Here is a 13,982-nt window from a genome sequence, read left to right on the forward strand (position 1 = left end):
AGGGATTTTTGTAAGTGCAAAAATTGAAGGAGTAATTTATGTAAAAGTATAATTTACTATTTCCTTTAAAAATGGAAGGGTTAGGTGTTGATATACTAACATGATTAAAAATGTGTGTAAAAAAATAATCATATTTTATGAAATTCACCATATATTTGTAATATAGATTATATAAAAAAGTGTTCTATGCACACTAATTAATTACGTAAAATGACAATTCTCACAATAATGTATGTTAAGTAAAAATCATTCAATTATGACAAGGAATTAGGCATCAACTTAGGCATCTAATCTTTGAAGAAATAATATAGAAAAAAATTAATATTTGAGATATTAGTGTGATAACAAATTATTGGTGACAACTATAAATGATAAAAGGGACAATACCTACCATGCTTTCATAGTTGGTATTTTTTGTAAGCAAGACATCCAAATATTACTCATTTGCCCATTTAGCATTGTCTGATTAACCTTGTTTGGCAATTCCTTGCGAACATTTATAGTGTGCAATGTGTGCAACCTGCATGCATAACTTAAGAAAAAAGAATAAAGAGTCAAATAAATTTTGTAAGGGTGATTTTTAATGCTTCAAAAAATTAGGATATGATATGATTTATTCAGCATCATCTAAAATATCATAGATTTTGTTAACTTTTTTCTCTTCAACTATTTTATTTATTAATAATGCATTGGTTTAGTGATGTAAGGTGTTACTAAATATCGAAGATAACCAAGATATCAAACATTCAATTTATAGAAGCGACACTTATTGACATAAGAACCTTATACTCCGTAAGTAATTAATTCTTTACTTATAAAGTAAAATGATATATTTGGTAGTAAAAAACTAATTTATTTAATTTTTTATTTTATTATATTCGTTAGTCATTTTAAAATGGACAAAACTTACGATTTTATTCGTTAAGATAAAACCCATATTATCCTGTCTACTTAAAATCTACATGCATTTTAGGACAGGAGTCCGGCCATCTCTAGTAATTTCCTTCGAAGGAATAATATAATAATATATTTTTTTTTGAAGAATTAACTAAGTGGTAAATAGTAACATCCTGACAAATTTCTTTAAATAACTGATTTCACCAAATATATAATACTTGAAGGGATAATATCAAAATAAATTTCTTTGAAAAATTAAGTGGTGTTAAATATAATATTTAAAAAGTAACATATGAGCAAATTTCTTTAAATAGCTAATTTGACCAAAAATATAATATTTGTGGAGTCAATTTAATAAAAATTTGTATGGGTTATGAAGTTGGTTACAACTAAATGATAAAAGTTTTTACCAAGACATATCCAACCCATTGACAATTATATATATTTTTTGTGTTTTTGGGTGTCATGGAGATTAATTATTTGAGATTAAATTTTAGTTTAATTAATTTTTTAATGAGTAATGATATAGCATCATACTAATTTTTATAGTCATAAGAAAAATACATATATAACTTATAAACCAATTATTAAAAAATAAAATATGATATTCAGGTAGGTAGGAGAACATTAATATCATGATATATTATTTTCTTTTTTTAATATATTATCAAAAAGAAGTCTTTTCTCGCTCTTTATGCTGATGTAAGAAATGGTGACTGCTGACCAAGCTTTGAAACTATCCCACTTTTATCAAGAAGATCTCAATCATTTCCTAATATATAATTTTCCCACCAAAATTGGAAAAAATTACTATATCTTCACGAAGAATGATTAATGAAGGAGCTATAATTTATCGTGTGATTACACTTGGAGATTGTTGCACACATAAAGCACATCGAAGTATTTAACTAACTCCATCTCATTCATTATTTCATTCATCACCAAAAAGCACACGAGTTTCAACATTCAATTTTCTTACTCAGTGTTGAGTTTTTGTTAGGGTTTGGAAAATGGGAGGAGGCGTTGATCATTTGGCACCAGAGAGGAACAAAGCGGAGATCGATGTTGATTCGTTGAAAATCGTTTGGGCTGGTTCTTCTCACGATCTACAACTTTCTGAAAGGATGGCTCGCCTCGTTGCCAGTGATCCGGTTCGTTAATTCATTTCATTCAATTCCTTCTTTGGTTCGCTATGTCACACTTCTGATTTACTTTTAAGTTATGCTTTAATTATGTTTCTTGTGGCGTAAATTTAGGATATGTAGAATGTGTTTGGATTAGTTAAAAAGATTATTTTATTTCTGAATTTATTTGTATAATTGATTATTGTTATGATAATCATGTTTATTTTAATATTTGGATGTGTTTGTTGAAAAGCAATTTTGTAATAATATATTTTAGAGTAAATTACACGGATACCCCCTGAGTTTTAGTGAAATTATATAAACCACTCTTCACTTTTTTAAACTTAGACCTCCCTCAGTTTTATACTTTCATTACACTGACAACAACCCTGTATAATAAAATCAATGTATCTTTATTATTTTTTTGTTACAAAATGCATCAACAATTATAAAGAAATATTGTTTAAATCACTCTTATAACGTAGTGTAACGAACCAAAAATAATAAAGATACATTGATTTGTATATTATTTAGACTTGTCTATACAATATATCATGTTTTGTTTAATTTAATTGCATTTATCACTTTTTTGTTTAAAAAATTACACTTATTTCTTATACAGGTGATCAGTGTAATGAAAGTACAAAACTAAGGGAGGTTTGTGTAAGTTTAGAAAAGTGAGGGGTGATTTGTGTAATTTCACTAAAACTCAGGGGGTGTCAGTGTAATTTACTCTGTATTTTATTTGGATTGTCAGAAAAGCTCCACTTTGCTAAATTATGTTTAAATTATAAAAAGGTGTGAAGACAGTGAAGTGATTTGTTTAGGCTAATAATGTTTGTTTAATACAGTTTGGAGGGGTAGATTGGGAAATATGTTTTATCTCAAAATAATCAAATGTTTTTCTTCTTCTTTAAATTAACTTTAAACTTCTAGCTTCTCTAAAGCTCTTTGCCTATAAAAACAGTTTTTTCATATTGTAATTAGGATTGTCAAACATGTCCGATTAATTCCGAAACAGCCCCTTTTAAAGTTGTTTTCTAGGGAAAAATCTTTCTTGAACGCCCTTGTAGATGATTCTTTTGTATGTACTATGTAATAAAATTAGTTTGTCATTGTCAACATACTATACATGGAGTTTTAAATTATGGCTGGGTTGCAATTATGAAAGTTGTGGATAGTTGCATACAAAATACAAATGTGACTTATGTAGCCAGGTTGGCTGCAATTGCATTGTGGTTGCAAGAGACTTCCAAAACTGCATTCGTGGTTTACAATTTAGATCCATGGACTCCGATGCTTATGTTGTGCTGGTCCATAAACTTTATGAGGAGTTCAAAATGAATTTTTTTTAACTACAAAATGAGATTTCAGTGGTTAGTAAATTTTTCGCATATAAATGTATGGCTTATAAATCTGCTTGGTACTTTTTTCCACTTTTTTCCTTTTATAGGAGTTTGGTGATAAATGTTGATTTTGGCTTCTTTAAGATCCTAAAAGTTTCATTTGTTTTCCGACACCTTTAGGCATTCAGAAAGGACAATAGACCCATTCTTGGTAGGAAGGAGTTATTTAAGAACACTCTGAGGAAAGCAACTTATGCATGGAAAAGGATTTCTGAGCTCCGTCTTAATGGCGAGTCTTCTATTCTTTCTGTAGTTTGTGTTTGGCTTCTTGTTATTTTTTTCAACGGGAGGCAATTTGTTGCAAACATTAATATTTATCATACTCTATAATTGTGTAAGTTTTATTCTTACAGAAGAGGAAGCTTACAGGTTTAGAACCTTTGTGGACGAACCTGCTTTTACTGATCTTCATTGGGTACAATTCAATTTCTTGTCTTGGTGGCCTTACTTTTAATGTCTCACTTATCTATAAAAAGATATGGATGAAAATTCTGATGAGATAGATATGGCCCATAAATTCCTTTGCAGGGAATGTTTGTACCTGCTATCAAAGGACAAGGCACTGATGAACAGCAGCAAAAGTGGTTGCCTTTGGCTCAAAAGATGCAAATAATTGGTTGCTATGCCCAAACAGAACTTGGCCATGGATCTAATGTTCAAGGGCTAGAAACAACAGCAACATTTGATCCCAAAACAGACGAGTTTGTTATTCATAGCCCCACGTTAACTTCCAGCAAGGTGAGTAAAATGGAGAGGGTGCATAAGAGGTTTTACTGGTCTTTTAAGATATATTTTAATGGTTGAGGTTATGGAATCTTTAAATGTTACTAAGTTCATTCATACCATAATCAGGGAAAAGTGGCTTGTACCCTTTTCTGTATTTGCTTTGCATACTTGTCTTGAAGGGAATTTGGAGAACAACTAAACATTCTATCTTCATACAGTTATTGATATTACTATTTCAACTCTTTTGATGCTCTTGTAAACAGTGGTGGCCTGGTGGATTGGGTAAAGTGTCCACACATGCTGTTGTTTATGCCCGCCTAATTATTGATGGTCAAGATCATGGAGTGAATGGTAATTACTGTCATTGTCAAAGTTTCCACTATTTGATTCAGACTTCAATTAACACTTAACAATATGTCCAACTTGAAGGCTTCATTGTCCAGCTACGGAGCTTGGACGACCACCTACCTCTTCCTGGCATAACTATTGGTGATATTGGAGCGAAATTTGGAAATGGAGCATATAATACCATGGATAATGGGGTTCTGAGGTTTAACAATGTACGAATTCCAAGGGATCAAATGTTAATGAGGTGAGTTTTATTTTTCCTATTTGTATGGCCTCTAGCCTCACCAGGTACAAATCCAATAATCATAATGGTATATTATTCCTGCATGATCTACAATGAATGTCTAGCCTCTCCATCCATCATCCACAAAATAATAACACCCACAATAATGATTTTCTAGTCCTTTTCTTTTGTAAATCCTGTACTGGAAGGTGGATGGGTGGAAGCATTTTATCTTTGATTTGAGATAAATGGTGAGTTGAAAAAGCTGATCTGTCACAAGATAGGCATACAACAACCTGACTCTTTTATACTCATCTTCAATTGCAGTGTGCTTATCAATTTATATCTATAGATTCAGCAGATGACTGTTTGCATTTTGAATCTACCAGGATTTCACAGGTTACACGAGAAGGAAAACTTGTAAAATCCAGTGTTCCACGGCAACTAGTATATGGTACTATGGTATTTGTGAGACAAGCAATTGTAGCTGATGCATCAGTTGCTTTGTCACGAGCAGTTTGCATTGCTACAAGATATAGTGCTGTTCGAAGACAGTTTGGTTCGCATAATGGAGGTCCTGAAACACAGGTGTGCTTTACAGTCCTTATTGATGCATGGTTTGTACTGGAATATTTTAAAAATATTTTTTAAGAAATGAATTTGTAGAAAGCAACTGGGGAGGCAGGCTTAACCCAAACCTACAGGACATGATTGAAAAAAGAAACCAATTTGTTTTAATGTGAAATTGCTGCTGGTTTAGTATGTACATTTTGATATTTACTTGACTCTAGATTCATAGCAGTCGTGCTTTCTACTAACATATTTACTTGACACTAGATTCAAAGCAGTCATGCTTTCTACTAACATGCTATTTTATATAAGTTGTAATGGAAGGCTTTTATGTTTCCCATTCACCTTATACATGAATTGAATGATACTGAAATGTCTACGAGATCTATTGACCAGTCGAAACAGCAACTATGATGTTGGGTTTGTATCATTGTCCTTGTAGAAGTTTGAGATCATTGTATTCATTTTTCTTGTCAATGATTATTCCAGCCTATATCTCTTCGATGGATTTTTTTTATTCTGTAGTGTGTCTCACTTTCTGCTATTTGTTTCTGTCTAGGTGATTGATTACAAAACACAGCAAGCTAGGCTCTTCCCTTTGCTAGCCTCTGCTTATGCTTTTAGATTTGTTGGCGAATGGTTGAAATGGCTTTATACGGATGTCACGCAAAGATTGCAAGCCGGTGATTTTTCAACATTGCCTGAGGCTCATGCATGCACGGCAGGGTTGAAGTCCTTGACTACTTCAGTGACTGCTGTATGTGACTATTGATTACTAATGTTCATTATTCTCCAAATTGGTTTTAGTTGATGAATTTAATTGATTATTGAGCTTATTTAGATATCATGTAAAATGTGGTTTTGCTATTGTTCATGTTCCAGAATATTTTTTGCCTTATATGTGATGTTATGGTGCAGTCGTTTCCTGTGATTCTAAGTAACCCTGAAAGGCCATGTTGTAATTGATGTATTTTGTTTGTTCAATTATATATTCATATTCATCTTACCTTTCCTGTATTCCATCTAAAGAAAAATCTTACATTTCCTGCAATGCACCTCACTACAGTGATACAGTCCATTGTCATTCATTTGGAAGTGCAATAACTGTCTGTCTCGGTAATATCCTTATACTCTGTGGTGATACGCGGAGTTCACTTTGTAACATCTTTGAAATCTTTGAAGTTCAAATAAAATTAATTTCATTCTTATTTCAGGATGGAATTGAAGAATGCCGTAAACTATGTGGTGGCCATGGTTACCTTTGTAGTAGTGGTCTCCCTGAGTTATTTGCAGTCTATGTTCCTTCCTGCACATATGAAGGAGACAATGTTGTGCTGCAATTACAGGTTTGTTAATTGTGAAGTATAGAATATGTTATCACATTGAGTATTATTAACTGATATTTTTTTTATCAAGCACTTCCTAATAAGTAAATAGGACTATTGCAGTGTGGCAGTTTTCCTGCTTGTGAATAGCTTGGAATTTACAAAATTTGGTGAACAGAACTGAAATTTCATTTACTTCTATTTGATGTGTTATATATTATTGTAAACATGTGCATTTTTTAGTAAAATCTTTGTATTTGTTGATATTGGATTCATAAAAGTAGCATGTTACACTTTTTTTTTGTTTACGATTTTGGGTCTATCAACTCTATCATACTTATCGTAGCCTATAGGAGAGGTGGAACTCATACTCACCCATGGTTATGCTTTGGAATGTACTGAATTGTTGATTGTGGGTAATGAAATTAACATTGCACCCAAAAAACTCTCATTTATCTTAGCAGAAAGAAAAAACCTATAATGAAAATCCCAAAAGGATTGAATTAAGTTAAATAATCATCATTAGGTATTCTGATCTACTCCCATGTGGCTGTGTCTTCTACTGTTCATGCTGTACACAAGTCTTTCATGTTCCTCCTTCTACATTTCTGTGCTTCATATTACATTCTGATTCAGTCTTAATTGGGGAGGTAGTTGGATATTATTAACTGAGTGAGGGTGGTCTTGGTCTTGGGTTGTTTAACAACTTCTAGGAAATACCATGCAGGTTGCGAGACATCTCATCAAGACTATTTCTCAGTTGGGCTCTGGAAAAAAGCCCATTGGTACAACAGCTTATTTGGGACGATTGGAACAATTGCTGCAATATCGTTCTGATGTTGAGAAAGGTATATAATGAATCTGGTTTGGTTAAGAATATGCAAATTCTAACCATATCAATCTGTCGATATCCAAATCTTTTAGTTTGTGATAATATTACTAACTAGGCACTTCCCCTTTAGGAGTTATACTTATAGAGTTATTGTAATTGTTTGCAGCTGAAGACTGGTTGAAGCCTAATGTGGTGCTGGGAGCATTTGAAGCTAGGGCTGCTAAGAAGTCTGTTGCCGTAGCTCAGAATCTTAGCAAGTTTTCCAACCCTGAAGATGGTAAATGAATCAATCCTGATTTAAGTCACATGCTACATCCTTTTTGTTTTTGGTGGCTAATTTGTGATATTGGTGTAGAAAAGCACATATATGAAAGTGTTTTAATAACACATGTGTATGAATAAGTGACTGTTGTAGTTAATGCAACATCATCAGATATGATCATATTGTATGCTTATGGTTTTTCTGACGGCAGGTTTCCAGGAACTCTCAGCCGATCTAGTTGAGGCTGCAGTTGCTCATTGCCAGCTAATTGTTGTTTCCAAGTGAGCTTCTTCCCTTGTTTACTGGTCCCATATAATGTTTGTAGTTGATCTATAGTGTAATGGAGGTGGAGAGTCCTTCAGTGGAAGGATGCCAAAAAATAAAAAAATCAATATTTAGTTTCAATTTTCAAAGTTTGAAGCTAGTATTTACATACATATTCTACAATTAAGTTGACCAACCATTTTATGCTTTTCAGATTTATTGAGAAGTTGCAGAAAGATATACCAGGAAAAGGGGTGAAACAGCAATTGGAACATCTTTCTAGCATTTATGCTCTGTTTCTTCTTCATAAGAATCTGGGTGATTTTCTTTCAACCGGCAGCATCACTCCCAAACAGGGTCATCTTGCCAACGAGCAGCTGAGGTCCTTGTATTCTCAGGTTTGTCCTAAGCCTATTGAAATGAGTGAAGACCCAAATTATTCTGAAAAATGATAAAAACTCAACTTGGACAACAAAAATCTCGATGTCGGTCAAATTACTCAACGAAAACACATGATTTATGATAGAACATTATAATATCGTTTGATCTATGTAGTCGACCTACCTAGTGAGGTTAAGGCTTTGTGGTTGTTGTTTACTTTTCGTTAGTGACTATTTTGACCGACATTGGAGATCTTAGAAGACCAAGTTGAGGTTTATAGTTTCTCAAGCACCAAATGCATTTGTTTTTAAGGTATTAGTTTGGGTCTTTATTCCAATTCGGAACTAATTACATCTCGTTTTGTCTAAGTTTTTATTAATATGAAACTGATACGATTACATGGTATGGTTAGGTTCGTCCAAATGCAATTGCACTTGTTGATGCGTTCAACCACACTGATCACTATCTTGGTTCTGTTCTTGGGCGCTATGATGGAAATGTGTATCCACAGTTGTACGAGGAGGCTTGGAAGGATCCATTGAATGATTCAGTGGTGCCTGATGGCTATCAAGAGTATATTCGACCACTGCTGAAGCAACAACTTCGTAATGCTAGGCTCTAAAAGTATTTCATAATTGGCCTATTGATGCCTAAGTAAGTTATGTACACTATTTCTATTTAAAGCTGGTAATAAAGTTGCACGGATGGAAAATTAATCAGTCTTGTTACATTCATTGTTACATCCATGTATAAGTTTTCTAGCAAGCTTAATCACATGATGACTATTTATGAGACGAGCTTCTAATTTGTTGAATCTGGTCTGGAACATCATTTGTTACCTCATTGGTTAGTGGGGCTAATATCATAGTTTAATCTCCCTTGCATTTTGTGCTTTTGCTCCAGAATCTATATACTTACAAGTTTACAAATATTACACATCATTTAGTTTGGTGAGGAGTTTCAATCATGGGAAAGGATAGAACTATTGGACATAAAGTCTATAACCGACTAATTGATAGATAATGTACTAGCAAGTCAGTACAAGGACATCATTGAAATGATCGAAGTAATATACGAACATAGCTATGATTATTTAATTATTCCAGTTTTATCCAGTAAATTTAGAACTCAGAAAAACAAAACTATTTCGAAACACCAGCACTAGGAAAACATTTTTTTATAACTAAAAATGTATCCATTCACCCGGTAAGGAGTTAATTACTAATCTCTTTCGAAATGTGTGGTTACTCCTTTCAATAAATGTCGCTCACAAGATTCGAACGTTTGACATATTGATCTATTCATAGATCTAGTAGAGTTTTATACAACTAGATAAACAACTAGTTGATTTAGGAAAGTAATTTATATTAACAGAACTGGTGATTGTCGTATTAAGGAGCTCACTCATTACATTTTGTTGGACATTAACGATGATCAATAATAGAGTGGAGATTCCTTCTGTTAACCCATTTGAGATGACAATTAATTAGGATGGAAACTTAGATTTAAACGTCAAATAGTATTTTTAATTCTGAACCCCTCTTAATAAATTTGCTTATGCGTAAAAAACACATTCGTAAACGATGTTATACATGTTTTTTTTAAAGCATTCATGACTTCACTCACGTACGTGTAGGCAAAGTTATATGTATGTTGTTTTCCAGAAAAAACACAAACTTAACGTCGCCCATATGTACGTTGGCGAGATGACATATGTTTTGTGGGAATTAAACCTACAAAAGGGTTTAAATTAGTGCTGCGATAACAAGACTGGGCAGTCGAACCAGACTGTTGATCGGACTTGAAAATGACTCTACTTTATAGTTTTAAAATGAAAGGTTAGACCGCTTTGAAGTGGAGAAATTTCGGTCCGGCTATGTTAACCCAATTGAACTGGAATAACGCGGGAAGTGAACATAAAAGTTTACTTAAAAAAAATTATAAATAGAAAGATGTTATTTTAATATAATTATTAATTATATAAAATTTATATTTATATATAACTATATATTTATATATATATATATGATAAATTATATATAAAATCACTCAGTCCAACTAATAATTTAACTATTCAAAACCAGTTAAACTTAATATAAATTTAACTATATATATGATGTCAGGCTTAAATTTCACAATACTCCTTTAAATATAAACTTTCATGAGCGAAACTTTGTCTGTTGTGTATATAACTATATAGTATGTTCTAATGCACACAGTTGTTTCTACTATATAATATTATAACTAGACATTTATATATTCATGTATAATTAATAATTATATATAAATTATATATTTATATAGTATGTATAATTATACATGACGTTCTCCTATTCAATCTAGCAATTATTTAAACAGTCAGACCTTATACAATATCTCTTACTTCTATGTCCTATCCAACTTTCATAAATCATAACATTGGGACTGACCAAGGAAATAAATTTAAATTGGCACAAACAAATCACAAAATAGTGACATTTTCTGCTAATCTGGTCGGTATACTTCTTGATTAGGATGAAATATATTTTCTATATGCACTCTATCTATACAGACTACAGTAGTTTTAGTTTGAGGTAGGTATATATAACAAGACAATGAGAGTGGTTGATCTGGATTAGAAGGTGACTAAGAGGCTCCACGTTCCCCAGAATTTGATCATATACAATCAAAGTAACTACTTGTCCATCACATAATAAAATAAGCTACTTTCAATAAGACAAAAAAAAAACACTACTCATATATATAGTACATAAATACTTACAACATATATTTAATAAATATTGGTTAGGATTGGAATGGTTTGGTTCTTAAAATTGGAACTATAAATCGACATGGACTGGTCAGTTTTGTAAAATGCAATCCAACATCATCCAAATAAATTTGGGTTTTTTTGCAATTTTGTTTTCTGGATCTGTTTTTTATTTCTTTTTTGGATCAATTTGAATTTAAAAACCCCAATGAATGAATTTATTATCAAATTATTTTTATTTAGTCAAAGAATTTAAGTGGAATAAAAAATAAGTTAATTTTATTAATGAATCTAGGTTTTGATAAATTACATACAACTATTGATAAAAATTAATAATGTTAAAGAGTTTTTTAATGGGTATGGAACTATCTAAAATAATCATATAAAAATATAAAAGTGAATATGGCATAATTTTATTGAAAAATATCAGCATATAATGAAGTACAACATGTACAATAAAATGTAGACAAATTCTGTCAAATATAATAATGCAAACAAGGCAACTGTTTCTCTCTTTCACTTGGACCCATTTCTTCTTCATGTGAAGAATTATTATAAGTAGCTCACATTTCAACCCACCTCTTATTTCAAAGGCCAAATTCTCCTCACCACAATTTTCTCCTCACACTTCACAAGTTCAATCTCTCTCTTCCAATGAACATGGAAGAAGCTATCCTTTTAGACACTGAAGTTCAACCAACCACTTCTTTCTCTCACACCATTATGGCCTCCACTACTTCTTCATCAACACAAGGAGCTACCAACATAGTGAAGAAAATTCAACATGAAAAATTAGGTAGTGATATTGTAAATAAGAAGAGGAAGAATAAGGTGGTGAATAGTAATAGCAAGCATCCAACGTATAGAGGAGTAAGAATGCGTCAATGGGGCAAATGGGTGTCAGAAATTAGAGAGCCAAGGAAGAAATCAAGAATTTGGCTTGGCACTTTTCCCACGGCAGATATGGCGGCTCGAGCTCATGACGTGGCGGCTCTTGCAATCAAAGGCAGCTCGGCTTACCTTAATTTCCCCGAGCTTGTGGGCGAGCTGCCCCGCCCAGCTAGTAAGTCCCCTAAGGACATACAGGCCGCAGCGGGGAAAGCAGCCATGATAAATTATCACCATGATCGAAGTAATGAAGTGGAATTAGAAAACGAGACTCACTTGAGCCAAATTAAATCATCGTCTTATCAAATGAATTCATCTTCGAATGGTGAAGATGATATGTTTTTAGACCTCCCCGATCTCTCACTCAACCTAAATCGTTGTCATGTTGATGAGTTTCATTACTCATCAGCTTGGCTTGTAACCGGAGCCGAACATCTCGACTCTGGTTTCCAAGAGCCTTTTATATGGGAGCCATACTAAATTGCCTTATTTGATAAGTTGTTGGAAAGTCTTTTTCTTCTTTTCTTTTGTTCCTTTCACTATGGACCATATGACATGGGTCAGGGGTGGATGCCAGTTACAAAGTGTCCTTAAAAAATCATCAAAACTTAACAAATTAGTTTGCATCACTTGCATAAAGATATATTCCTTCACTAAACCCACTTTCATATATGTATATGTTATGCTAAATAAAATTACGCAACTATCATTCAGGATAAGTTAGATTGCACAGTTTATGTACCTTAGTTTCTGAACATCCTCTCATTTATATATCCTCTCCAATTTCCAAGAAATCAGTTTAATTATGTGTAATATTATTTGTGAATGTGAAATGAAATTCAGCTAGTATTACTTTTCCTTCTAATTGTTTTTTTTTCTCCCTGGCTTGTTTTGAATAACTAGTGTTGGTGATGACTACAGTTGTCATTTTTAAATTATATATTGTTTATTATTTCGTATTTATTTGTCTACTTTATGTCTTAATTTTTCTGGTAGTTCTTTTCAAGTTGGTGACATATTATAGTACCACTATGACAACTTTCCACTTATTTTTGACCATATCCTTTGCCCGCTGTAACATATGTACATACTACATAGAATAAATCTAATGTGTCCATATAGGAACATGGTACGGACGAATATGTTTTCCCTCACGTGAATAAAGATAACAATCATACTCAATACTTTTACAAAACCAAAAATAAGCGATACCACTCATTCAAACCAGGTTGATAACACTTTAATAACGCACACTGCATACAAAAGGCACGTAAATGTATTGTAAATAGGCAACATCTTTTACTAATCTACGACATGATATAAAGCTTTATCCAAAGACTAATCCAATGTCTATTAGTTGGAAAAGCCTTAGGTTAAGTATTATAATTTTATACTTTACTTTTTCTTTCAATATGAAATTTCTAACAACATTACTACATATTTGACTCTAGCTATAATATGAAGTTTGAGATCATATATACTTGTATATATCTAGGGTTTTGTTATTATTGGACTAGAATGTAACTGGAAGCCTCTAACCATTGGAAAATTCCATTGCTATCAGTATATAGGAAGAGTATAGAGTCACAAGTGAGACACTGAACCAAAATATTAAGGCATTAGTTTCATGGGGTTTTTTCGCTTATAAACTCTTTCTCATCCCCTCATATCTCATGTGGAACTTCACACTTGAATAAATTTAACAGTCTTCCACTCAAGTGTGGGTACCACACACTTTCTCGTTCGCTCCCACTAAGTCCATCATGTCCCAGCTGAACAATCAGCTCTAATACCATTTGTTGGACCAGACTGCAACAGAGAGCCTCCAATGACCGTGGAGTGCCATTATTAATGGGATATGAAAAGAGTTGAGAATCACAAGTGAGATATGTCTTGAACCAAAAAATTAATGTATTAGTTTCATGAGCATTTTTCACTTATAAACTCGTTCATTCATCCTTTATATCCAATGTGAGTTTTTATACTT

General features: G+C 32.6%; 2 protein-coding genes across 4 annotated transcripts; both read left to right on the forward strand.

Moving 5' to 3' along the window:
* On the forward strand, nt 1,657-9,388 carry LOC109349645 (peroxisomal acyl-coenzyme A oxidase 1-like). Of its 3 annotated transcripts, XM_019590528.1 has the most exons (16): nt 1,657-1,797; nt 1,881-2,048; nt 3,548-3,656; nt 3,781-3,842; nt 3,956-4,165; nt 4,417-4,504; nt 4,583-4,745; nt 5,114-5,312; nt 5,854-6,051; nt 6,509-6,640; nt 7,347-7,467; nt 7,618-7,728; nt 7,925-7,994; nt 8,192-8,375; nt 8,771-9,012; nt 9,378-9,388. In XM_019590528.1, the coding sequence occupies exons 2-15, from the start codon at nt 1,908-1,910 to the stop codon at nt 8,978-8,980; spliced, it is 1,998 nt and encodes a 665-aa protein (XP_019446073.1). In that variant the 5' UTR covers nt 1,657-1,797; nt 1,881-1,907; the 3' UTR covers nt 8,981-9,012; nt 9,378-9,388. The 3 variants fall into 3 exon arrangements, with proteins under 3 accessions (XP_019446073.1, XP_019446070.1, XP_019446071.1); XM_019590525.1 differs by lacking the exon at nt 9,378-9,388 and having other exon boundaries at nt 8,771-9,071; XM_019590526.1 differs by lacking the exon at nt 9,378-9,388 and having other exon boundaries at nt 1,898-2,048; nt 8,771-9,071.
* LOC109349646 (ethylene-responsive transcription factor ERF039-like) lies at nt 11,534-12,663 on the forward strand. Its single transcript, XM_019590529.1, has one exon. It carries the CDS (start codon nt 11,762-11,764, stop codon nt 12,473-12,475), a length of 714 nt encoding a protein of 237 aa, XP_019446074.1. The 5' UTR covers nt 11,534-11,761; the 3' UTR covers nt 12,476-12,663.

The sequence above is a fragment of the Lupinus angustifolius genome, chromosome LG06 (assembly GCF_001865875.1).
Source record: "Lupinus angustifolius cultivar Tanjil chromosome LG06, LupAngTanjil_v1.0, whole genome shotgun sequence".
NCBI classification, from domain to species: domain Eukaryota; kingdom Viridiplantae; phylum Streptophyta; class Magnoliopsida; order Fabales; family Fabaceae; genus Lupinus; species Lupinus angustifolius.